General features: G+C 38.4%; 1 protein-coding gene across 2 annotated transcripts in view; it reads right to left on the minus strand.

Moving 5' to 3' along the window:
- Nucleotides 1-845: 845 nt before the first annotated feature.
- The window catches only part of rai14 (retinoic acid induced 14), a 44,580-nt gene continuing 19,021 nt past the window's right edge, over nucleotides 846-26,404 (minus strand). Inside the window, exons 3-21 of one of the 2 annotated variants that reach the window (XM_031758832.2) lie at nucleotides 21,847-21,977; nucleotides 19,521-19,609; nucleotides 19,253-19,317; nucleotides 18,218-18,275; nucleotides 17,911-17,981; nucleotides 11,558-11,664; nucleotides 11,217-11,401; nucleotides 10,715-10,740; nucleotides 10,267-10,353; nucleotides 8,636-8,725; nucleotides 8,217-8,342; nucleotides 7,609-7,710; nucleotides 5,394-6,104; nucleotides 4,730-5,202; nucleotides 3,809-3,977; nucleotides 3,527-3,694; nucleotides 3,263-3,421; nucleotides 3,006-3,071; nucleotides 846-2,766 (exon numbers count right to left, since the gene is read on the minus strand). In XM_031758832.2, the coding sequence (XP_031614692.1) occupies nucleotides 2,680-2,766; nucleotides 3,006-3,071; nucleotides 3,263-3,421; nucleotides 3,527-3,694; nucleotides 3,809-3,977; nucleotides 4,730-5,202; nucleotides 5,394-6,104; nucleotides 7,609-7,710; nucleotides 8,217-8,342; nucleotides 8,636-8,725; nucleotides 10,267-10,353; nucleotides 10,715-10,740; nucleotides 11,217-11,401; nucleotides 11,558-11,664; nucleotides 17,911-17,981; nucleotides 18,218-18,275; nucleotides 19,253-19,317; nucleotides 19,521-19,609; nucleotides 21,847-21,977 (2,970 nt within the window). In that variant the 3' untranslated portion in view covers nucleotides 846-2,679. The remainder of the gene's footprint in view (nucleotides 2,767-3,005; nucleotides 3,072-3,262; nucleotides 3,422-3,526; nucleotides 3,695-3,808; nucleotides 3,978-4,729; nucleotides 5,203-5,393; nucleotides 6,105-7,608; nucleotides 7,711-8,216; nucleotides 8,343-8,635; nucleotides 8,726-10,266; nucleotides 10,354-10,714; nucleotides 10,741-11,216; nucleotides 11,402-11,557; nucleotides 11,665-17,910; nucleotides 17,982-18,217; nucleotides 18,276-19,252; nucleotides 19,318-19,520; nucleotides 19,610-21,846; nucleotides 21,978-26,404) is intronic. The other variant, XM_039615183.1, reaches the window with a different exon arrangement.

Genomic DNA, 26,404 nt, shown 5'->3' on the forward strand with positions numbered 1-26,404 from the left:
TACTGTGGCGTGGTGGTTAGCATTGTTGTCTCACACTAAGAAGGCCCTGAGTTTGAGACCTTTCTGTGCAGAGCTTGCACGTTCTCCCCGTGCCTGCATGGGTTCTCTGAGTATGTAGTGGGGTTAGATAAACAGGTGATCCCCCACACCATTTAACCACCACCAGCACCCTGAATTATTGATACAAGCCAGAATTGATCCATCTATTTGTGTTGTTTATGCCAAATTCTGACACTGCTTTGCAAATGTTATAGCAAAAATCAAGACTCCTCAGACCAGGCAATGATTTTTTTTTTTTAAATCTTCTGTTGTCCAGTGTTGGTAAGTCTGTGCAAATTGTAGCCTCAATTCCTCCTTCTTTTGGAGTCCATTTGAATCAAGGTTATTTTTGTTTTGTTTTCTCATTCAGAGATGCTTGTCTTCAGACTTTGGTTGTAACAGGTGGTTATTTGAGTTACTGTTGCCTTTCGATCAACTAGAAGCTGTCTGGTCATTTTCCTCTGGCATCAACAGGGTATTTTGTCTGTTTCAGTTAAGTCTCTATAAACCCTAGAGATGGTTGTGTTGGAAAATCCCATTAGATCAGCATCAGCGACCATACTACATTCAAAATCACTTAAATCACCTTTCTTCCTCATTTATGACTCTCTGAACTTCAGGGGGTCATCTCGGCCAGTTATACATGCCTGTTGAGCAGTTGAATGTGCATAGCTAATAAATAAACCAATTATGTATTGCGTTATGTAGTGTTCTTCAATCATAAGATGTACTGTTGCCTTCCTATCAGCTATAAGCACTCAGTCATCACTCACTTTCTGATAAAATGCTACAAAACAGAAAACAGATAAATGTGCAGTATCTTCAAAATTTATTATGTGGATAAAATACAGTTGTCAAAGAAGTTTCTCTTTTTACTACAAAATTGTTAGTAAAGAAACAACCAACAGGACAAGCTGCTTCTTTGTTTCCCTTTCTTGATAAAAAAACGTTTCAGTCAAAGCTTAGAGAAAAAGAGAAGAACTGAAGCACGCAGGCGATCAAACAATTCTCAGACGGGTGATAAAGAGCCTGTCAGTGAGAAACAAAGGTCAGTCACTCAGATACAATTTAATTCAGTATGACTCCAGTTAAACAGTGAACGTGCTGTGCATGTCGAGTAGAGTCTGCGGCTCTAAGGCAAAAAAAGGAGGGTGGTGTGAAAATAGTTTATAAGTCTCTAGAAGACGGTCAAAAAAATTCAAAAACACTGTACAGTGTTTTCCTGCACGCACAAAGGAGCACTGAGAGAAGAAGAGTTACAAACTGAGGGAAAGATAGGAAAAAAAAAATTACCATTCCTGGTAAATATAAATAAATTAAAAGATGGTTCAAAGAATCCTGTTCAAGCTGCTGTAGAGCCAGAAAAAATACTGTGTGATTACAGGCACATGATAGGAGAACTTGTGTTTTGTTTTTACACAATTCAACCATCTGATATCAAGAAATAAGTTTTACATGCTTTTCATATAAGACTGCAACTCTTAGAAGAGTAGAGGGACTATAAAAAGTAAAACTCTTATCCCCTCTGTGTCGGAAAGACAAACATATTCAGCCCACACTGCTGGACTTTTGTTACAATTCAGATATTTTTTTACTTTTTTACTACAGTAAACAGTTAACCCCTCATATGTAAATAATAATAATAATAATATTAATATTAATATTAAGAGGAACATTAATTCATTCAGGTGCCACTGGAACAAATAGTGCGTTGTTATACTCGAGGAAAAACACTGACACAAAACAGGGACATCAAAGATATCAACCGTTATCAAAGTACAGTTACTTAAAAAAAACATGACAGGGTAAAACAGTTCAATAAAATATATAATTCTTTTACATATTTTTTTTTTTTAACTGATAGGAAAATTATCAAGCAGCATTTTGCTTTTTCTTCATACAAGTCCAGCCATTTTGGGGGCTGCTGTAGAGCAAAGACTCATGCAACTGTTAACACAGCACAAATAATTTTAATTCTATCAGGAAAATGTGGACAGTTAACATTTAACAGCAAACTCAGATAATACTAACACTGCTGTATCATAAACTAGACACTAGAACAGAAACAGACTCACTGTTTTCATTGAGCTGATGGGTGCACGTGTGCAACTGCATGTGATTTAAGGTTACTGCACATCTTCAGTGTAGTGTTAACATGTACACACTTTAAATTTGGCTGGTACACACACGATAAACACCTGGCTCCTCTGTTTATCTGAATCATGAGTGAGCTCATGAGCACAACGCTGACCTGACAAACATCCTAACATTAACGCCCCAATTCCACCTGGTATGAACATACACGCTATATTTAGATCCTGACAGCCGGTCCATGAATGTTTGCATTTATCCTGGTATTAAAACAGCCTCTCATTGTCTTGATTGTGCCTGCGATGTGATTAACAAGAAGATGAGCTGGGAGGACACGGCCAACTTCAACTACATGTGTGTTCAGATTACAGTAAGCTACCTAGACATGTTGATACCAGGTGTACGTTAGGTAACTGGGTCAAAATGACATTAGGTAAAGGCAATGAACACCTGATTGTAAACCAGTTCCTTATAAACAAATCCTCAAGCTTCATCCAGAGGCACCGTGTGTCTGACAACATGCTTTTGGTAAATCACTCCCTGCGTGTCTCAGGAGGCTTCCTTGGCTTGGCTTGGCATCTTGCACATCATCAGGATCTGCTTCAAGGCTTTCTGGACGTCCTCATCCATCTGACCCTAAAAGTCCAAGACAGACGGTCAGTTAGTCAACTGACTAAAAATAAAGAAAACCATTGCTAAAGTGATTACTAGGTGGATAATATTAAGCGACATTCATTTAAAAAACCTTCCAATGAATCACAAACAAAAGTATCTGGATGCCTGACTTAAAGTTAGTTAGGGTGACCTGATCCCTTAAAAGTGAACACATCATCAAACTGTAGTCCAAGAAGACATAAACAAATGGATGGACTTACCTGAACAGCATAGAGGAGGTGCATTCTGTAAACTGACACTACTTCACTGTGTTGCTTCTTTGACTCCTAAAATGATATGAGGTAAAGCCAAACTTAACAACTGCACTTTATTTATATCAAAGCTAGCGTAAGTAATTTACAGAGCCTCCAGATGGGGGGGGGGATATGATTCTGTGACCTTTTGGGAGCTCCATAAACTGAATGTACAAGAAGTCTGCTTTTAATCTGATTGGCTAATTATTAATGAGAAATCTTACAGCGAGCTGGTACTGCAATTGTTTGATTTGCTGCTGCATCGTCTCAAGCTGCTGATTTTGCTGCTGTCGTTTGGAGGGGGAGCATGAGCTGTAGGAGAGCTGTGATAGGCTGTTTAAGGCATCCTTCAGCTTCACCACCTCTCGAGACAGGTCATCTATCTAATGGGGGGAAATGATAATGACAAATATGAAACATTCGTTTGGCAACAGGACAAAAGTTCACTGTAAAATGAAAATACTTTTAGCTGACGTTTTATTACTGACCCTCTTGTTCTTTTCTCTCTCTGATGCAACATGATTCTCCACCAGCTGTTTGAGCTGACACACAGCATCCTGGGACTCTCCCAGTTTGGATGTCAGCGTCTGGTTCTCCTTCTCCTTTGACATAACTAGCTCCTGCAGGGCTTCTCGCTCTGCACCATTATCCCGTGCCTGATAGATGGATGAGCGGTTAAGATAAGTAAGTGTTAAGAACAGATAGTACTAAATGTTATGGAGAAAGGAGCCTTCGGAAAGTGGATATGTTGTTTTTGCCTATCCTCCCACCTTCTGCCAGGCATCAGCAGCCTCCAGAGCCATCTCATCCTGCTTCCTGAGAGCCTCCTGGAGGAGATGTGTCAGATGGTTCACTTCACCTTCCAGCTGCTCCCGCACTGTGTTGTGCTCCACACGGGAGACTGAGTCATCTGGGGTGACATCCTTCTCAGCTGTCAGCCTGTTTGTGAAAGGGACACATGGTAGTAACTAGAACTAAAGTACATTTTATTCTAGCAGGGGGGAACATTTAATGGAATCTTTCTGTTCACTGTGCACAGTGAACAGAAAGGACAAAACCCAGTAATCCTGTAATTGATGTTAATATATTTTCAATGTATTTTATCTTTTCATCCTCATATTTTGATTTCCAACTAAAAAAATGAGACAAATGTTTTTCTCTATCAATCAAGATTAGTCAGCTTGTTTTTTCTTTCATTAACTTGTGTAATTACACTTGCAGGAAACTCAAAAATGAAGTGCGATCTACAGATATACATTGCTAAACAAGCTAATTAGTATTAGCTGATAACACTAATACTAGCACTCTATTACCCCATTATGATCACTTTTGGCATCATTATACTAAACTTGAGGCTGCTACACCACAAAGCCTATTGCTGATTTTGTGGTACACTATGTGCATCCTTCTTTTATATACAGTCTGTGCCTTAATTTTATACTCATTTACTGATAATCATTAGTGCAATATTAGCTCCTTGTTATTATTTCACATTATCCAGAAATTTTGTCTCTGTGTTACATCACTAAATATTGTATGAAAACGTTATTTATACTGTTGCATCAATGTGTAAGTAAGATTTTACTGTTGTAGCCAGCCACGGTGGAGCTCAGTAACAAGTAGAAAACACATGTTCACCATCAAAATTTGACATATTTAGTTGTGCGTTTGTGTCCCCATTTTTCACTCACCTGTGTTGAAGAGCCTCCACCTGCATGGTCTTCTGACGTAGCTCCTCTCTCAGGGCTTCCACCTCATTTTCCAGCTCTTTGATGGCATTACCTAGAGACGACATCACCTGCATTTGATCGGCAAGAGCCACAGAGCTCTGTGCCTGAACCTCTGCCTCCTTCCTCAGTAGTGAAATCTCCTCTTGAGCAGATGAATATTTCTTCTCAGCCTCAGCCAGCAGCCTCTGCAGCTCCTCCACCTTACTGTTTAACACCTGCAGTTCCAAAGTTGGAGAGGGGGCCGTACTCTTCTCAGCTTGGGCTTCAGCCAGCTGTTTCTGAGTGGCATTGAGCTGATTTTTGGTTTCACTGTAGGAGCGTGAAAGTTCCCTGCAGCGGAGCTGCAGTCCAGTGATTTCCTCATCTCGCGCAGCCTTCATCTCTTCAAAGTCTTTGGCTGCAGATTCAACAGGCACTGTGCCCTTTAGAGCCTCCTAAACAACAGAAAGGGGATAAATTGCAGGTCGCACAGATGAATGATATGTAACGAATGGCATTTTAAAAAGCAGTTTAAAGAGAAAAACAAAAAACCTCTGCTCCTCTGATAACAGCTAAATCTTGAATTGTCAGCCTCAAGCAGAGATGAAAGAGACTACAAAAGTTGGACATAGAACTCTGCATTTACCTGGAGCACCCTGACTTCCTCCTGCGCCTCCTTGTACAGCTCCTCGAGTTGTGCTGCCCTCTGTTCTTTCTCTTTAGCACTCTCTTTATCCTCCTCTGTCTTCTTCAGTGCCTCTTCCAGATGTTTGATATGTTGTGTTGCTTTATCTACCTCTGACTCTGATTGGGCGAGCTGGGCCTTTAGCTGCGTTACTTCATGTTCAAGTGCGGTTGATGTAAGTCTCTGGCTCTCCTGGGCTTCTCTCGTTCCCACCTGTACTCTCAGATTCTCCACTTCCTCCACAGCTTGGTGGTATCTCTCCTGAGTGTCAGTCAGCTTGGCTTGCAGCTCTGCTAGACTCTCCATCAGCTCTCTCTCTCTTCCTCTCTCGCTTTCATGCTCCTCTCTTTCCCTGCTTCGTTCTGGCTTCAGCTGAGCCTGAAGCGACTGGTTTTCCTTCCTGGTTTCAAGCAGTTGTATCTGAACTTTCTCTAATGTCTGCCTCAACAGTCTGATCTCCTCTTCGCCTGCTCCTCGTAGTTTCTCCCTCTCTTCTTCCTCCAGTATCACAGAGTCAGCTCCTGGACCTTCCCCTTCCACTTGGGTGGTGGACGGGACTTGTGGCAATGACTCAAACTCATCCTGGGTAGAGTGGAAAGATGAGTTGGAGGCAATGCTGTTTGGACGACTCATCTCCTTCAGGTCCTCATTTCCTTGGAGGGAGGGATGCTTCTGTGGGATGAGGGAACAAGCAGAAGTAAATGAAAGTTAGTGAGTGAGGCTGGAAATACAAAAAGCTTAGTAATGAAACCGCAGCTATGTTTTTCTCTCACATTCGCTTTGATTGCTTAAATACAAAGCAAAAAACAGAAGTATGTATATAGCTGTGGGTGTTTTAAGAATAGAAGTCAAATTTTTCATAAAAAATGAAAAGATGGAAAAATACACTATAAACTTTCACTTTTCTGTTCTTACCGAGCACTTAGGGCACTTCTTACTACAAGCCACAATCAACCGGCGGCCACGTTCTCTTTCTATCACACACAATCTGATGGATTCAATCTGGGTTCAATATCTCGGCCAAGGTTGCTTAGACATGTGGACTGTGGGAGCTGGGGATGAGTACTCTACTTCCTCAACCACATTTACACAATTTTAGGGCACAGTCACTTTATAAAAATACCACAAAGCTGGGTCAGCTGTTTAATTTAATCAGGATTGGCAGATTAATTAATAATACACACACACACTAAATTAACAAATAGATATAAGATATTACACAAATGCATTATTGCGCATTTACTCAACTGTACTGAGCAACACTTGGCAACATTAGGGGAGGACAGGAGGGATAATTAGAGTGTCAGCATTGTTTATTTAAACAGAAACCAGTGTTGAGTAATATTACTTTTAAAAGTAACATTAAATTAAAAAATATGTAATATGTGGACTACCTTTTGGTTACCAGAAATAAACACGCCGTTGCTATGACACATAAGCCAGTGACGTCATTGCACTAATGCATATGCACACTATAGGTTCCCTGCTTTTAAGAATGTGCAGTTTGCTGGCAATATTATTGTTGTTGTTGTTGTTAGGCTGAGCTTTTCTGCAGTTTTCTTAGTGCTTCCTAGCATTCAGCTAACCATAAAGAGTACACAAGTTATTACCTTTTTAATATGCTTTAAATAAGCTTTAGGACAAACCTTATAATGGAAACACAAAAGTGTAATTATTCTGTGTGTTTATTAATGTGAAAAGTGAAACAAAACAATAGTATATTTGATGACGTAAACTGAATCCTGTTGTTCTAAGTCTTAAACGTCTTCAAAAGCCACTGCAATTGTCTTAGTAAGCTTTTCAGGCTCCGGCTTAAACCACAAACAAATGTCACGTAATCTGTAGTTAAACTGACACATTCCTATTTCCTAAGTGTAACGAGCACGCTCAGTAAAGAGGCATTCATCATCTTCAGGATTTCCCGCCAGGCATAAAAGGATCAAACACTGAAACACTGTAAGCCTACTTCTTCTATGCTTCTGTTTTTCTCTACCTCTACTACTATTAACTACTACTACATTATTTGTGGATTAAAAACAGAAAACTTTAAACATCACTGTAAACAATCTGCAGTAGTAACTTGGCTTGAATTAGCAGTTTACTGTTGTTTCTTTGTCTGTTTTTGGTTGTTCGTTTCATAGCTAAACTCCTGAACGTGAATCGATGTGTTACATACCTTAAGTTTGCTTGCAAGTTGCTGGTTTTCCAGAGTGAGAGCCATAATCTTGGCTTGCAGAGCAGAAACCAGAGCAGCAGACGCTGTGAAACTTTGCTCAGCCTGCCAGGACATACACACACATACATTCACATGCCAGACTGAGGCATAAAGACAACGCTAAGGACCACCACCTGCCTACTGAAAAACAACACGAGTCGTGACACGTCTTAAGCTTAGGACAGACCTCCTTCAAGAATGCTGAAAAGCTGTTGTGTTTGTTAAGCACTAAACTTACAAAAGGCTTCTGGCTTCTTTGTAAACATATGACACACAGAAAACTGTTTAGATTAATCTAATGTTAAAATATTCAGTATAAAATATGCACAACACAAACATCTCTGATTCAAGTTTTTCCCAAATGTATGAAAGGAGTCTAACTTTCCTACAAAATACATATAAATGCAGTATATTGACTCTATGTGGGGTACTCCACATGGTATGCTAATACTCATTATTAATTAATTTATTTTTCTCCAGATAATTTGGTCTAGCCAGTACACCTGGTTTAAAAACCTGCATATATGGAATTTAAATAAAGCACCTAAGTGTTGTCAACTATTAGTCACCTTTGTATCCACCTCAGCACCCGTCACCGTCTCCACCGTTTGTTTCAGGTCTTCGATTGTTTCCAGCAGCATGTTTCTCTCCTTCTCAACCTCCTCTTTCAGTGCTGTTCCTCTGATCTCATCTTCCTGTGAAAAAAAAAGGGGAGGAGAAAAGAGTGACGAGTGGCAGAAAAAACTAGGGGAAAAAAAACATCATATGAAGGCTGATGGAAAGAATTTATCCAAGTTTTACTTAAAATGGCAGCGTGTCTGTGAAGGTTCTCAGTCATCCAGGTCATCGTAGTCAAAGGAGTTTGCAAAGAAACTCTTCGTCCAGACGCTTTTCTTTGCAAACTCCTTTGACTTAAAATGGCAGCCTAAAGGCTAATGCAGCTTTCAGTTTCATATTTCTTTTGTAATGCCTTGTGTTTTTCTGTTACCTTGTAGTTGAATCTTTTGGGAGTGTCACTTTTGTTGGACGCTGGAGTGCCAGTAGATGTAACAATTGAAGGGGAAGAGGGTCCAGAGCTCTAAAGGAGGATTGATGCATTAATTTTCCTGAAAAATTACTATCATTGATTTTTCCACTTTTAATGTCGCAACCATCTCTCAGAGATTTTACAACCTAAGGATGGCCTGTACTGCACTGACTGTTTATAGAAACAGTTTCCAAATACAAATTCTACACTTTCCACAGTTTTTACCTGCGGCCTCTTAAAAAAAAAAAAAAAAAAAAAAAAAGGGGGGGATTAAATGCTAAAAAGAGTTATAATCGCAAAACTTTTAATTGAATTTGGATACGAAAACCTTACAATTAAAGCTGATGCTATGCACTGCACAACTAAAATAACAAACTATGTCAGTGCATAAAGTACACACACTGGCCACGTTAATAGGTTACCCGTTAAAAACTGCTCAGTATAACCTAATACAAAATACCTAATCAGCCAATCACATGACATCTACTTAATACATTTAGGCATGTATACATGGTCAAGACAACCTGCTGAAGTTCAAACTGAACAACAGAATTACTTGTTATTAAAGAAACTGCTGATCTACTGGGATTTTCCTACAAAAAACATCTCTAGGGTTTAGAGAAAATGGTCAGAAAAGGATAAAATATCCAGTGAGCTGGATAGTGAGTTCTCTGGGTAAAAATTACTTGCTGATGCTAGATAACTGAGAAGCCAGACTGCGTTAAGCCAATAGGAAGACAGCAGTAACTTAAATAACCGCTCGATACAATCAAGGCTTGCAAAAGATGAATATCGATGACTGTTGCAAGATTCAGATAACAGGGTCAAAACTGGGAATGAACACGATGAAAGCATATATCCATCCTGCCTTCTATCCAAAGTCCAGTCTGCATGTGTAATAAGTTCAAACTGAGCATGAGAATGGAGAATCTGATGCTTGGCATATATTCTTTTTTTTTTTTTTTACTTTTTTTACTTTGCACCTATTACTAACAACTTAGCATCACTTAAATGCCACAGAATACCTGGGTATCGTTGCTAAACATGTCCACTACCATAACATGCCACACCACAAAGCTGAAATCAGCTCAAACTGGTTTCTTGAACATGACAAGGAGTACTGTGTACTCAAATGACCTCCAATGTCACCAGCTCTTAACCCAATAGCGCAGCTTCAGGATGTGGTGAAATGGGAGACTTGCATTATGGACATGCTGCAAATCTGTAAAGCTAACATGCCAATATGGACCAAAATATCTGAGGAATGTTTTCAGCCCCTAATTAAATCTATGCCATGAAGACTTCTGGCAGTTCTGACGGCAAAGGAGGCTCCAACCCAGTACTAGAAAGCTGTACCTAATAAAGTGGCCAGTGATCATACATGCTACAATGGAAAAATTTGGCTGATGTTTTCTCACCAGAAATCAGTTAATAGTTTGTCAAAAAGACCTTCACAGATAGTATGTAAATAAGCAATCACTGATTTTGTTCTCATATTACTTTTTGTATGAATACAGTACAAACATGCATTAATATTAATATGGAGAGTGGCACACTGGTACAAGCTGGCAGACAGAGAGACATGCATTTACCTGCGGTGGGCTAATGGGAGGTGGAGGTGCTTTTCGTTTTTTGGGAGTTATGATCCGTTCATCACTTATCTTAGCTACTTGATCATGCTGAAGAGCCAGCAAAAGAGGCAGAGAGGGAAGGTGACAAAAAAAGAGAAAGAAAAGTGGGATTCAGTGCTGGTTAGTAAAAGGAGTCAATCGGTGGGTGCTACAGTAAGAATTAAGATTTGTTTTTCAAAAACAGCAATTAAAGATTTTTTTTCAAAGCTCAGAATTATGACACTAACATATAAGAGAAACTGAACTATATTATTTGTAGCCATGAAACTGAAATTAGTCTGAAGTCGGTTTTTATTAATTATTTTACTTCTTAATTCTATAAATCAGTTGGCAGTGCTAAAATGTTTATTCACTGTCATCCGCTGTGGAATTTCACTTGTTTTAGTACTTTTGATGGTCGATGTCTTACCTGGGGACTTTTAGGAGACTTCGTATCTGCCAAAAGAGATGGAAAGGTATTGTTAGGTACAACACACCATATCTAAGAAAATTTCAACAGTAACAGGAAGCAAACTGCAGGTGGCAGTGTTGACTTTGTGTTGAACGTAGAGCAGTATGGATCTCTGTCTCACAGGGGCAGTATGTGTGTTTTTATTGGCACTGATCAGGTTTTGGGAGGGGAAAAAACTGAAAGCATTACGACTGGACCTCACATTGTTTTTGGTTAGGGTTAAGACTGTGGTTAGGTACAGAGTAAGTTTCCATGGAAATATACTGGTTCACTCCAATGCCCTTAAGGGGAAAAAAACCCCAAAACAAATATGCCCGGCTACCACAGCCTGAGTGACACTGTCCACAAAATTTACATACAAACCTTTACTGAGTACTTCCTCAACACTTGCATAAAGCCAGCTGCACTCACGTCCTATCTTTCCCTGAACTGTAGGTTTGTGTTAATGCTCAACTCTTACCTGAGACAGGATGCTTGTTTAGTGCAGCTGAAAGGGCAGTTTTGGCTTCAGAGCTGCCTGAGACCTTAGCGTAATGTAAAACATCATGGCCTTCTGTATCTACAGCTGACTGGTCTGCTCCTCTCTGAACCAACACTTCAACAACAGACACTGCGCTGGACTCTGTTGCGAGCATCAAGGCCGTCCTACAACACAGACAACACAGCATACTGATCACCACTTCAACATCAATCAAATATTCTACGATGAGCAACAATTTATTTATGTTTTTTTTTCCTTGCATCTTATTGTGTGTCGACTTTGTTAAGGGTTTTTTTTGTTTGTTTTTTTGTTTTGTATACCTGCCACTGTTGTCAGAAATGTTGATTTCAGCGCCAAAGTCGAGCAAGGTGCTGCATACTTCTGCATGACTGTGTTTGGCTGCCAACAGCAAGGAAGTGAGACCATCCTTTAGGAGAAACAAATATAAAAACGAGAAAACAAAATGACTAAAATCATCCTATAGAGAAAAAAAAGTCAAGCCAACATGACACAAATTTAAATGGACACACACTCACAGCAATATAACTAGTCACAGCGTGGGCCTTGACAGACTATGGTAACTGTGTGTAAGGTGAGAGAAATCTCAGGCCTGTGTGAAAAATGAGTGAACGTCTCCTGTTCTAAATGAATTCCCCAGCAGATAAACAGAAAACATTCAGTTCGTATGTTTAAGATCAAAGAAATAAGAGCATGGGAAAATCTCCCAAATCATATTATTGATTGAGGTCAGCAGGTTGCAGAGAGTCGGTGGATGACTGCAGTGTTTCATAAGACATAACCTATCTCATTTTTCTCCAGGATTCCCAGGGTCTGACCCCAAGTCTAACCCTTCACTTAACCCCAGCCTTGTAATACTCCAGCATAAACATTTGACTGGCTAACATGGATAAGGGAAATTCCCAGTCTAGAAAGAGCTACTTCAAAGGCATAAGGGTATAGTTTCTAAAAACTATGATGAGTAACAGATAAACAACTCAGTGCTGAAGAGTATTAACAGACATTTCCTCAGTGAAACATGTTGGGGGTGGGGGGGGATTCAAGTCTCGCCTGCAAAAAAAGTATGAAAACGAACTTCAAGAAACACTAACGTCTGTCAGCATAGTTTTGTGTGTGTTTTATATTACAAGGCTGCTGCTTTCACACACCACAGAGAACAAAACTATGTTCTGGGTTCCTCTGAGCTCTGCTAAACACTTCAACAGGCCTGTGTCTGTGTTTGCCCTCAGTGTTTTATGTTTCTCCGGAATCTAAAAGACAGAAGTAATTTTGTTCTTCTCTGGGTAATAGGTTCAGTGTGTGTCTCTGTGTATAAAGGCATGTGGGCGCACAGGTGTATTACTGCTTGTTTGCTGGCAAGTGTACTCGCTGTGTTTCTAACTTGCTGTCATCGTCTCTGACGTTTAAAGCCATATTTCCCAAATATGGGCAACAGTGTGAACGCTGGGCAGAGTTGATGCATGACAAGTTAACTGTTAGAACAAGGTGTTACAGTCTCAGAAGCATGTCGATCAAGACAACTAAAATAAAAACACAGCTCTGCTTAAACCTGAATACACTCGCCATGCAACAGTATTCTCAACATTACCATTATATGTTCGTTTGCCAAGTGAAAACTGGTTTAAATCCAAATAGCGTCTTTGTTTGTATGAACTGGATCCTAAAACTGTCTGTCTGTTGGCTGTATGTACAATCAATGGCCACTCAATTAGTTACACCTTGTTAGCACTGGGTTAGACCCCCTTTTGCTTTCAGGCCCACCTACTTCATGGCACAGATTCAACAAGGTGCTGGAAACATTTCTTTAAAACAATTGGTCCATATTGACATGAAAGCATCACACAGTTCCTGGAGACTTGTCAGATGACACATCCATGATGACAATCTCCTGTTTCACCACGCCTCAAAGGTGCTCTGTTGGACTGAGATCTGGTGGCAATTCGAGTACAGTGAACTTATTGTCACGCTCAAGAAACCAGTTTGAAATGATATGAGTTTGGTGATATGGGGCTTTATCCTGCTGGAAGCAGTTAACATAAGGTGTGTATACCACCTTCACAAAGGGATACACATGGTCAGTAACAAAGCTCAGGTAGGTTGTGGTGTTTAACAATGCTCAGTTGGTACTAAGGGACCAAAGTGTGCCAAAAAATATGCTCCAAATATTACACTGCCACCACAAGCCTGAACTGTTGATGCTAGGCAGGATAGATCAGTGCTTTCATGTCGTTTCCACTAAATTCTCACACAACCGTTTAAATATTGCAGCAGAAATTAAGACTTGTCAGATGAGGCAAACAATTTTCCAATCTTCCATTGTCCAATTTTAAACTGCAGTCTCAGTTTCCTGTTCTTAACTGACAGGACTCGCTTCCAGTGTGGTCTTCTTATGCTGTAGCAGCAGAAGACCAGGGTTGGTATGTTGTGTATTCAGAAATTTTCTTCTCTATACTTGGGTGTAATTTGAATTTTTATTCTAATTACTGTTGTTTTCCTATCAGGCTGAAGTAGTCTGGTCATTCTCCTCTGACCTCTGGCACTACTGAGGCATTTAATTCCAGGGATTTGCCACTGACTAGATATTCTCTCTATTTTGAACCATTCTATAGCAGGAGTGTCAAATGTAAGGTCCAGGGAACAGAAACAGCTCAGCAAAGACTCCAATCCAGCCTGCAGGAAGGCTTTGAAAAATGTGAAGGAAGGCATAAAAAGTTTTCTAAGCCTAATAATAAAACCTTCACCAGATTTGGAATTCATAGTGCAGCAAGAGTTAAGCAATAGATAAACAACAAATAGATAAACAATTAAATGACAGAACAATTCCTGCTTTCCAATATCTACTTTTTTTTTAATTTAAATTCTGAATTGACATTTTATTAGTGTTTTATGCATACAGGACAGTCTGGGCAATGAGCGACCAGCACCTTTTTTGTCTTTTTATATTTATAATGTAATAAAACTGAGACACACTGTTGAAACTGTGCTTCTTTTTCCTGATATTAAGATAAAATAAAGGTTTAGTTAAATGTCTTTACACTGACTGAAAGGACAGTTTCACTGGTCCGGCCCACTTAAAATGCTGTATGTGACCCAGAATAAAAAATTATTTGGGAGTTTAACTGGATATGTGGTTGTTCGTGGTGGCTATGTAGGAAAATCCCAGCAAATCAGCAGTTTTTAATATACTGAGAGCAGCCCATCTAACATCAACAAACATGCCATATTCAGTCACTTAAAAACACCTTTCTTACTCCATGCTGTTTGAACGTCATCATAATTTTAATATGTTTGTCTGAAACAGGTTTCTCTTGTAAATGAGACATTGAATCTCAATGGGGCTACCTCTATAAATAAAGGTTAAATAAAAAATAGATTAATTTAAAAAAAAAAAAAATCAGCTAATCTACATCTTAAAGGCACTGAGTTTCTCGACAAGCAGCTGACCAGCTATACCTAATTAAGTTGTTGATTTTGGTCATTAAAGATAGAAGATAATGGACCAGACAGCTTGGAGCCTAACAAAACCAGATCATTTACAAATAGCTGCATACTTTCATTTTCTTGTTTCATGTACACACAGATACTGCGCATACATGCAGGCGTCTGCATGTGACTATTAAATGAAACAACACCTCTTACTCATGAAAAGAGGACGAAAAATGATTCAGTGGGAAGTGTCTTAGTTCTCAGGTAGTTGAGTGCCATTATAAACACCCATCATTTTACGTTGCAGAAATATTTATCTTTGTTTTCAATCCAGCACTCACCCAGCTACTTCCTTGTATACTGTATATGGATGTTATCCACTATATGAGCCAAAATTTGACTCATGCTTTAATTTTAGCCATGCTGCCAGGAATACACACGCATGCTGTAATTTTGCCATGTAGAAATGTTTGAGCTATGACTCGAAAGCAGAGTACATGTATTACCCCCACGCAGATCACAAACTGTGTTTAACATAAGGAAAACCAGCAGTTACACAGAGCCAGTCGTTATAAAGACAGGACAGCTGAGCAACATGTGATGTGAGCTTTCAAAAGGACAGTTCACTTCAAAATAAAATATACATTTTTTTCCTCAATTAGGATCCATTTCAATTATACCAAAGAGCACTCGCCAACCAAATGAAGGACAGAGTTACTCAATTTCCACAATTTATGATTATGTCACAAGCAAGAATCTACAATTATCTGTAGATACATGCAGTGATAAAGTTGGCAGGTATATCACGGCTCAAAGGGCAACAGTTCCTACATGAAATGGTAAAAACTAGCAACCAGTTCATGATTTCTGTAAAGAGACACTGCCTATTCTGAATTTTTCAAAGCATTTTCTTGGCTTTCGCTTTAGCACCACAATGAGAACGCAATCTTGTTCCATAATATCCAGAAATCTGAATAAATAAATCTGTCTTCAGCAGGTAGCGCCAACATTTAGCAACTGAGTCCTAAGCAATCTAGATGAATAAACAGCACTACAGCTCAGAGAAACTTGTACATTTTTGGTATACTACAACCTCAGATGATGCTTAATTGTGTTTGCAGCATTTCTGCAATTTTAGACCATTTCAAACATAACTTACTTCAACACTGTATTACAGTAGTTGCCTGTGTATGATCAAATTTATTTCCAGTTGCTCCATTTAGAGGGGCTCCTTCAGTTATGTAAAAGTAAGTAGTGCAGAAATATTACTTTTACATTTTACTTGTATTATATTACAAGTAAAATGTAAACATACTTCATTACTCATGTAAACATAACATAGTTAAGACTAAGTTTCCACAGTGAGCATATTCTATGCATAAAAGCTGCCACCACAGTTGTGTTCTCACTGTGTGATAATTATACATCAATGTGTAAACAATTTATTGCATTACTTGCTCAGCCTAACTGTTTAATAGATAATTGGGCGGCTGAATGTGTAATACTGCATCATATTAGTATATGAGAACATCATATCAATGTCAAATCATAACAGGCAATAATAAAGTATCTAGAAATGCCAAGAAATGGAGAGTAAATAGTAGAGTAAAAAATCTCAACCCACTCAAATCCAAATGCACGAATGCTGAAGAATTATGAGGGCATAACAATGAATTGGGCCAAAGCTGAGGTTTAAATATTATGCTAATTTTCGGCTTCACAGTTTTATTCTTGGACTTTTCTACAGCTTTGCAGAGTTCAAAAATAATCCTTATTATATTTCAGTTATGTCTTAATCTAGGAATATTTTGGGAGAGAATATTAAAGGCACCTAAAGAGGTATTCCACCAAATGATCTGAAGATGCCACTTCTTCAAATGGGTCAAATATTAGAGGATATTGGCAAAAGAGCTAGATGTAGGCACTAATCAAGTGTAGCACAGTCAGAGAGCTTAAACCTGACCCCTTCATAGTATACCAATTAGATCAAGAAATAAAGTAGATATCACGTGGAACCAACAACATGCTCCTTGAGACTTCAAAAAGATGTCAATCAAACGAAGGTGATTGACCATGGTGATCATGACTTGATTAGATCTGATTTCAAAACAATACAAGTTTTCTATATCTATCTATCTATCTATCTATCTATCTAGATAGATATAGATATATATCTATATCTATAGATATCTATATTTCTATCTATAGATATAGATATATATACACACACACACACACGCACACACACACCTGCTGTGGTGACCTCTTGTGAATAAGACAACAGCTGAAAGTAACTTATATAACCAGGTACAGATATATATTAAGAGCGTATCCCCGAGGCTAACAAGCTGGCTTGCATTCACAGTCTGCATGTCCACTAAACAAAGACAGAGCTTTCATATTTCCAGATTATGTTGGCTGGACCACTTTCATTCAACAAGAAAATATGACTATAAATAGAAATACCAAAATTAAAATTAAAATTAAAATTGCACCACTATTTACAGTTAGTTTCTCACCAGTCCATAAAACATCAAGAAAAATGTATTGTCTATCATTTATTGTCTTACTATTTTATGAAGAATACTTGTAAAAGTCACAAGAAATTGGCAGGGCCTGGATTTGAAACTACACTTAAACTACTCCAAAAAACTCCAAAAAGCATATGGTACAAAGTGGTCACAAGAACCAGTTTAAGAAGCTTGAACATACAAACTGCCACTGATTTAAACATGAGGCTAAAATTAATTTTAATTGGAAATAACAGGACATCTTTTCATGTAGGCTGACAGACCATCAGTTTCTGTTGTACACAAACGCACACACACAAAATTTCATGCTCACACAACCCCAGTTAGACAGAAACCACAGGCATGGTGCGTCACTGCAATGGAGACCACATGTCTGCGGCTTGCATTCCCACAGTACACTGATTTTTTTTACCTCACGCACACACAAAACAATACAATATTAATCCACAAGCAGATGACAGACAAGAGGAAATGTCAGCTAATGAGGAGCCTTCATAATATGGATTAACAACTATTTGACATAAAACAATCAGAGTAAATAAACAGACAATGATTCCTCTAGCACATTCAATACATTCCTCCCTGGAAATGGACTCATTGGAGCATTTTTGTGGTCTTTTTTCTGTTTTAGAGCCCCCCAGTCTATTGGGCCAGGAAAAATAAGTCTGGGGAGTGGAAGAAAGAATGAAAGTACATACTGTGTCTTTAAGGTTGATGGGGCTTTTGAGTTCACACAGCAGTTGGACAATCTGGATGTTCCCGCTGGCAGCTGGAAGGGGGTGAAATAAAACAAGAGAAATTAAAACGAGAGAGAGGAAAAACAGGATTGTGTTTAACAGAAACTAACTGGGCTAAAATGCATTTTAGTAACTTACTACCAAATATGATGATGACTTTATTCAAATGAAATTAGAGCTTAAAACTAGTAGATATCATTCCACATCCTTTTCAAAGCACAGCAGCCTAATTTTTTATCAGTGACTCTCAAGATCCTGATACACTTACCAGCGTGATGCAAAGCAGTCTTTCCTGATCCGTCTACAGCATCGATAGGACATTTACTCTGGATAAAGTGGAAAGTTATTAGTAACAATAGCATACAGTATACGCATACAGTATATGCCATGAGTACTGTTAATCAAGTGAACTCATGAAAGGCTCCAAACAATTAAAAATATATGTTTTAAATTTGGTTTAAGTATCTGTGTGTTGTGTTGTGTGTTGCTTGTTTCATTTCAATTTTTTTTAATAAACTGTGTTTACACACTTGAGCTTATTATCTGAGGAACTGATGCCACAATCCCTTTGCCAGTGGTGCTTCAGGCAAATGTAGTTTTATGTAATATTAGATGATACCATAAATACATACATCTGCAGTAAACAATATACAACTGAATGTTTTTGGTTCTTCTCTTTTGCACAGTACTGCTTTGTACTGAATGACTATTTGATCAGGCAGGTGTGTGTTGCTGAGATGCTGCCGACTGTCACGAGAAAGTGAGGTCAGCAGATCAGAGCTGTGTGTGTGTGTGTGTGTGTGTGTGTGTGTGTGTGTGTGTGTGTGTGTGTCTGTGTGTGTCTCTCTGCTAAGATCTGCTGACCAAAACCCAAACACGCACACACACAAATCAGCAGATTGAAGAAATGAAGCAATAAAAATTTCTTGGTTTCAGGCATCTTCACTGAACAGTAAGATGATTCAAGATGTGGGTTTCACACATTGTTATTCATAAACAAGAACAAGTGGTCCTGCTGGGCGACACTGACAGTCATAATCAAAACAATCTTAGAACTGATATAAAAATGAACCTTTGTTGTATAACACATCTTGAAATCATGTTGCCCAATCATTTACAAGCAACATAATTTATAGCCCTTATATTAAGAACCATGTCACATCTTAACACTGAGAGACCAGGCTATATGTAAATATCTGGCTTGACAGACTGAATCAATTTCTTTTTAAAATCAAAGGAATTTGGGGAGGGAAATTAAATAGGTTTAACTTAATAAAACCTCACTTCACTTCATGATCCTTACCTGAATGAGTTTTCTGCAGCATTCGGTGTGGTTGTTTTTGGCAGCCAGGTGTAAAGGACTAAAACCTACACAAAAGAGAAGGAAAAGACAAAAAATGCATGCAGCAAGAACACAGGTCATGAGGTGCTTGAGATAATGTATGTGAAATCTTATGTATCAGCCCAAACAGTACATTACACCTGTTCATGTTACAGTATTTATAAAGGGAAACTCTCAAATATATGCAGAAACTATTTTTTTAAGTTACACTGAACATAGCTATACATACCAGCAGCATCAGTGACTGACAGGTCAGCTCCATGAGCCAAGATGAAAGAGAGGCAGTCTGTCTGTCCACGAGCAGCAGCTACATGAAGACTACACACACACACAATTAAAAGAACTAATTACACATACAGTACTTTAATTGCCAGTAGTTAAACGTTTTACAGCAACACAGATGCTTTTAACAGTTTAACAAATATTATAAAACATGGTACAGCTCTGGTGAGGACCTTATGCTGGAGCAGTGAGTGCAAATAGAAGATTTAAAGAAATAAAACCATCACCTAGTTTTCTGACTGCTCGGCCACACTAGTCCTCCATCTACCACTCTGAATTACACTGAAGAATGATTTCTTACTCTCCAATTAAAAGTTTTCACATTTTAGGAAATAAACTTATTTGTCCACTCGCCTAAGTTTAGATGAGAGGATTAAACTACTCCCATATCTGTTAAAAAATAAGCTCTGGTACTTATAGTGTAAATACGCTTATACTTAGTTTCTTTAATCCCTCTCAGCAACTTAGCCGACTCAGCGTCTTCCTAGAGCCTCCTCTTGATTTTCGTTTCGTTTCTTTTTTTTTTCCTTTCTTTTTTTTTAAAGCATGTGTGTTAATTAGAGGCTTTGTATTTAGAATTTATAAACTTTGGACAGACCCAGTCTAGCTGTTTCCTTCTGCCTCTGGTCTTTATGCTGAACCAATCGGCTAAAAGCTGTAACTTTATATTTAGCAGAACGGCATGGGAGCACCTCTTCTGCTCCAGCTCAACATGAAACAAAATACGTGCAATTCCCAAAGGGTCAAACTATTTTTTTAAACCGTGTAATGAGTATGAGATTTGATCTTGTTGATACAAAAGCCAGTATTAATTATGCTTACAGATTATATCTTTTATTGAAACTGAATTATGCATTTCTTAATTAATATTCACTATGGAGGAGAAAAAAGTAGGTCTACAGAGCTTTTCGAGCGTCAGTGTTTCAGGCAGTCTCACAGTAGAAGAAGGTATGCACGTGACCCAAGCATGCAAAAGCTCCACTGCCACTGTTTTGCAATATGCAACTGCCAGAAAAACATGTCAGCACTGATAAAAGCAATGGATAAGCTTGGAAATGATAGCATTTCAGAGAAGCTTTATGTATAGCAAAAATAAATAAGTAAAAGCAGTTATTGGGCACAGCTTCAGTTCTTGCAATATATACCCATCCACTGACCATTTCTAGGAAAACGGGTAAAGCGCTGCCTTGTGAGCAGGAATGCTGTAAGTCGATATGACTGCGTATGCAAAAAAAATTGCCCTATGTGTGCACTGTGTGTGCAGGTTTGTGCATATGCATGCAGCAAACAATCAATACGACCTCTTTCCACCTCAGTAAGATGAACGGGGGGGGGCATTAAACAAGCCCAGCCTTCCTTCAGTGTGTGCGCAGGATACACATTCACACAAGTATGTCTACATGCCTTTCAGTCAGGTTTTATCACCATAGAGATACTGTAGACTCCCCCTTTGTGCGTCCTGAAAAGATTGGAGCATTGCGATTCCAAGCCCACACATTTGCCATGACTTACAAAGGCTTTGCATGCATTTGGATGTGCGTTTCTGTGTTCTAGCAGCACACAGAGAAAAAGGTCAAGGATGTGAACTACAGGTGAATGGGAAAATAAATGAAAACCTACATATTTGTTTTTCATTGCATTTATTCCTGAGATTTCATTTTCCTGGCTCTGTGAGAGCTGCTCTACACATTGAGGTCAGCAGGTGTTGAGTTTCAGAAAAAAGAAAAGGGTCAAATATTAACACAAGCCTCTGCGTTATCACTAATACTAAGCGGCGACGCAACAGTAAGCTCCACTGGCTCTGCGGAAGTGAACTTGCTTTCAAAACACAGAATCTCAGAGGCTGAATGAATGTCACCGTTTCAAGAACGAAGTAAAAGGGACATATTTTTAGATTGGCCATTCATTTTTAAAACAGTGCTGTGGAGCATGAAAGCAGTTACATAAGCCCATTACTTGAGAATCTGAGCATATTGTGTAGACATATGTCTAATCTTTGAATTGAAAGGAAATGAGAAGCTTGCCAGACATAAAACCATGTTGTGTGTCAACACTTTGTGCATTTCTCTGGTTTGCAGCCTCAAGTCAGTTTGCTTCCCCCATGTCATCCTCATTCTACAAAAGGCACTGCAGAATGTGATCTCTATGTGTCAACAAATTAGTCTATATTTTAGGCAGAAGTTGTGCTTTGACTAATGGAATTCTTGCACTGGAAACATAAACATTTAAATACCACCAGAAATAAGTAAGTGAATAAGTCCAAGACCACTTACGCTGATTTGCCTTCGCTGTCCAGCTTTACAGGATTGGCACCTTTCTTGGCGAGAAGGGATGAGACTTTGTCAACCTCGCCATGCTCCACTGCAGCAAGCAAGCGTTCATCGTTTTTGTTCCACTCATTGGTCTAAAGAGAGAGGACAAAGAAGGAGAATGAAAGGTGGTGAAGAATATACAAAGACTACACAAAATCTAAATATACAAATATATAACCCCAATTCCAAATAAGGTGATACACTGTTAAATGTCAAGAATTTAATGTCAGCAACACATCTGTTTACCACTGTGGAGATGTAGTGTTGATGTTGCCTTTCCACAGGCAATGATGCACTCCTGTACCATCAGAGATGAGGCTTTTGAAATGACTGTAGATAAGCTGGATGGTCCCTCTCCTCTTTAGCCCAGAGGACATTCTGTCCAGGTTTTCCAAAAAGAATTTTACATTTTTGACGATAAAGGAGTTTTTCACGTTCCCTCGGGCCATTTTAAATGAGCTTTTGAGAGATTTTTTTTTTTTTTCTTTTTCAAATCATGTTCACGCATGGCTTCTTATTTGCATGTCACAGCTTTAACCTGCATTGGTAGATGGCACAGTGAACTCCGTTCACAGACAATGTTTCTGGAAGTGAACCCAAACAGTGACTTCCATGAAAGAATCATGCCTGTTTTTAATGCAGGGCCACCTGAGAGCCTGAAGAATATGGACATCAGATACTGATTTTTGGCAATTTTGCACATTTTTCCACCATTTGTAAATGCAGCTTTTCAGACTGGTGAACCTCTGCCCATCTTTAATTCTAAAAAGCTCTGCCCAAAAATCTCTGCCACTATGATGTTCTTGTTATACCCAATCATGTTGCTAACCTGTTGACAATTAACCTGATTAGATGGAAACTATTCCGTCAGCTGTTTCCTCTTAGTACCGCTTACTTTCCAGCTTTTTGTTGCCCAATGTAAACTTTTGAGATGTGTTACTGCCACCATATTGAAAAATAATCTTTTTTTTTTGTTTTTTTTTTTGTTTTTTAAAATGCTACACTATTTCTTGTTTTGTTGTGAATAAACTATGGGTTTTATGTGATTTGGAAATCTCATAAAACCCATTGTGTACTGTTTTTATTTACATGTATTACATGTATTGCATACACTGTCCCAACTTTTTCATATTCTGGGTTTTATTATCAAAGACTTTTTACTAACTTTAGGACGTATCTACTATCTACTAACTTATCAAATAATATCAATAATAATGTGAACAAATGGCATGCTCCATTTATTAACACTCATATTAGCATGTTTACTTTGCAGTCAAAGTAGCCGTGATGCCCAGAATGTGAGTAATGTTTCTCGGCTCTGCTGTGGCCCACACAAAACATTTGTTATCATATGTGTGCAAGAGCACACACTCACAGTATCCAGTCTAGACACACTCACTCACCAAAGAACACATACACAAACCAAATGGCCCTTTCTACCACTGATAGGCTGCTCACACAGAAAGAAGTCAGCAATTGGAAAGCTTCTAGCATGATCTCATTCAAAGACCATCTTGCTACAGAACAGTTTGATGGTACAAGATACAGCACAGCAAGCTTTAATTGCAGGATACAGCTATGAAATGGGCAAGATTTGGCATAGCTGAAACACTTCTATAATGACCTACTTTATTAACAGGAAATGTATTTAAGGAAACCTTTACTGGGGAATATTGGAAGACGTTCCATATACTAATAGCAGAATCAGGGAGAGAACTGAATCCATGACCCCAAACATGACAGCAAACAAGTTCATGCATCAGCTATTCCTACAAACACCTGTGCATATTAGGATGCAGTACAGTATTAGATCTTGACCTGATAGCCCACTGACCTACACGTGACAAGGAAGTGAACTCTCTGACTCCAGAAATACCTGTGGTGGTAGACTAGATGCTATTTTAGGAGTGCAATAAGCCGGCAAAGCAATACAGAGTGTAAATAACCTCTGTGGCAAACACCCAAATGCAACCACTGCAATACATTTTGCACAGCTGGTGGAAAAATGCTGTGCTATAAAAATCCTGTCACTCCTGTCACTGAAAGAGCAAAGATGACCACTGAGGTCTGCAGCCTAATAAGTCATGAGGTAATTAACAGATTATTGAGTATGAAAAAATGTGTTAGATGGCTGAGAACAGAGGAGTATTCCTGCCATTTTCAAAGGCTAACTCTGGAAAAGCAATTCTTATCCAGCTGTAAATCAATACCACCCCCACGCACACATGATATCCATGACTTGTGATCAAGGATTCAAGGCATTTCGACAAAAAAAATCTGAGATACTATTTAGGAGGTCGCGTAAGATGAGAAGGTCCTCTGACAGACTGGAAATAACAGATTGGTTAGAAAAACATTCAGCTGGACACTGAGAAGACAGAAAAAAAGGGGGTAAGATTTGAGGCATGCAAGTCGAAGATAGGCTCTATCAGGCACATGTAATACATCCAAGAACCATTACAGATTTGATTTAAAATAAAATAACAGAGAAAACACTCCCTTAACACACATGGTGTTAAAATACAGCAATGCAACAAACAAAACCAAATAAGACAAGAAAACACCAGCACACGTGCTGTACATGTGATAAAACATTTAATAAACAGCTTTTAAACGTTTTATTAATCTCACCACACTGCATACAATTATTATTTCTTTCATATAACCAGGAAGCCCCACTGAGATCCAATTTCTTTTGAAAGGGAGAACTGGTTAAGCTGGGAGCCATGTAAACTCAAAATATGCACAAAAACAAAAAAGCACAATACATGTTAATGGAAAAAATACATGCAATATAACTTCTGTTTTTTTAACAAGAATACACAGGAACCTTTAAATTACCAGGTTTTATTTCCACCAGAGGACTAAGATTTACAATCTATAGCACATATGGGCAACCTCACCTAAACCACAAATTTTGGGAGGAAAAAGCAAGACAAGGCTATTTCACACATCAACTGCCATATATGTCACATGTTGGAAATTATCTGAGACGTAATATGAATTAATTATTAGTCAAGATTATTCAATACTTTTTCAGGTTACCACCTCAGCTAAAGAATTTCCAGAAAAAAAAAAAAACTGAAGAATTCTTGTCTGTCACTGTGATTAGTGTGCAGAAAAGCATGACACAGGAGCTCATTCCTTATAAAGGTAGGAAGAATCTCATACACTGTAGTAGCTGGGATTTCTTCCTTTCACGGGTGAGCTGGCATTGCTTTTTACTTTTTCAAGTCTGATGATTTCATACATGCAGCCATGTACTGCAGTTATTCATACAACATAGTTGTGTTTGGGATTGGAACTGAAATGACAAAAATTACATTAGGAAATAGAAAATAAATACCAACTCTGTGCTTGTTTTCCCCAAACTTTGACCAATATAACCAAACAAAATATAAGAAGTTTATTTATACTATTCAAGACATTTAATTAAGCAGGGACAATACTTGTTTAACAGTGGCCAGCACTTTCCTATCTTGTTTTGTGGAAACCAGGAAGGGCAGAACCTACTGTGGTAATTGAGTGCCTTTGTAATCCGGAAATAGTAGCAAAACAAACCTATCCCCTTGGATGACAGACTGAATATCAAAGCAGTCAGAGACACTTATTACTTAATTATAAATACTTGCAAAAACCCACCCTATTTGCTCTCTTGGCACTTTTTCAAATTCTTCATTTCACATCTAGTGGTGAGTTGAACAAATTCCAGCATGATTTATATAATATTTGTATTGTATAATTCGAGTATACAAATCTTGGTGAGTGTTAAAGTTACATTTGGCTGACATACACTGAACATGTGACATGAAACAAATGCAAATGGAAAACGTAACAATGCATTTGCAGGGTTATGATGAAATGAACGTAATGTATAGGAAATTCATAAGAGTAGAATAAACCTAAAAACATATAGATGTACATAATTGCTATATGCATGGTGATGTTTGTGCAAAGTTTCATTCAGATTGGCCCACCCGTTAAGGAGGAGATAGACTAGGCTATTTAATACAAGCTGAAATTAAACTAATGCCTTTTCCTTGAAATGTAATCACGCCCAAGGAGAAATAAAGCTCCCCTTAAAGATGGTCAGTCATACAAGCCTAAGAATCGGTGAGCTGAAGTGATGTATTTTTTTTTCAGTCAAGAGTTTTACTCTGCTATAATAAACACCACTAGTACAAGCGTAGCAGCACCCTGCATACTTGCTTCAGTGGACATTTTTTCATGCTTTTGTTGGTTGTCAGTTACTTTGTTTCAAAGAACTTCAGAATATTTAGGTCAAAAGAACAGAGTAGAATGGCTCACTATCCCCATCTTTTAATTACTCCTACTTCACAACATCATTCACTTTAAGTACACTTTATCTAAAAGCCTATGATGTCTACAGTGTAGAGCAACACTTTAAATGATTTGCACCATTTTTTACTATTTTCAAGCAGGTCTTCCAACTTGTACAATAAAGTACTATGCTGGTTCTGAAATACCTTCACAACAGGTGATGATATAGTTTGGGATA

This window comes from Oreochromis aureus, linkage group 7 (assembly GCF_013358895.1).
Source record: "Oreochromis aureus strain Israel breed Guangdong linkage group 7, ZZ_aureus, whole genome shotgun sequence".
Lineage (NCBI taxonomy): Eukaryota > Metazoa > Chordata > Actinopteri > Cichliformes > Cichlidae > Oreochromis > Oreochromis aureus.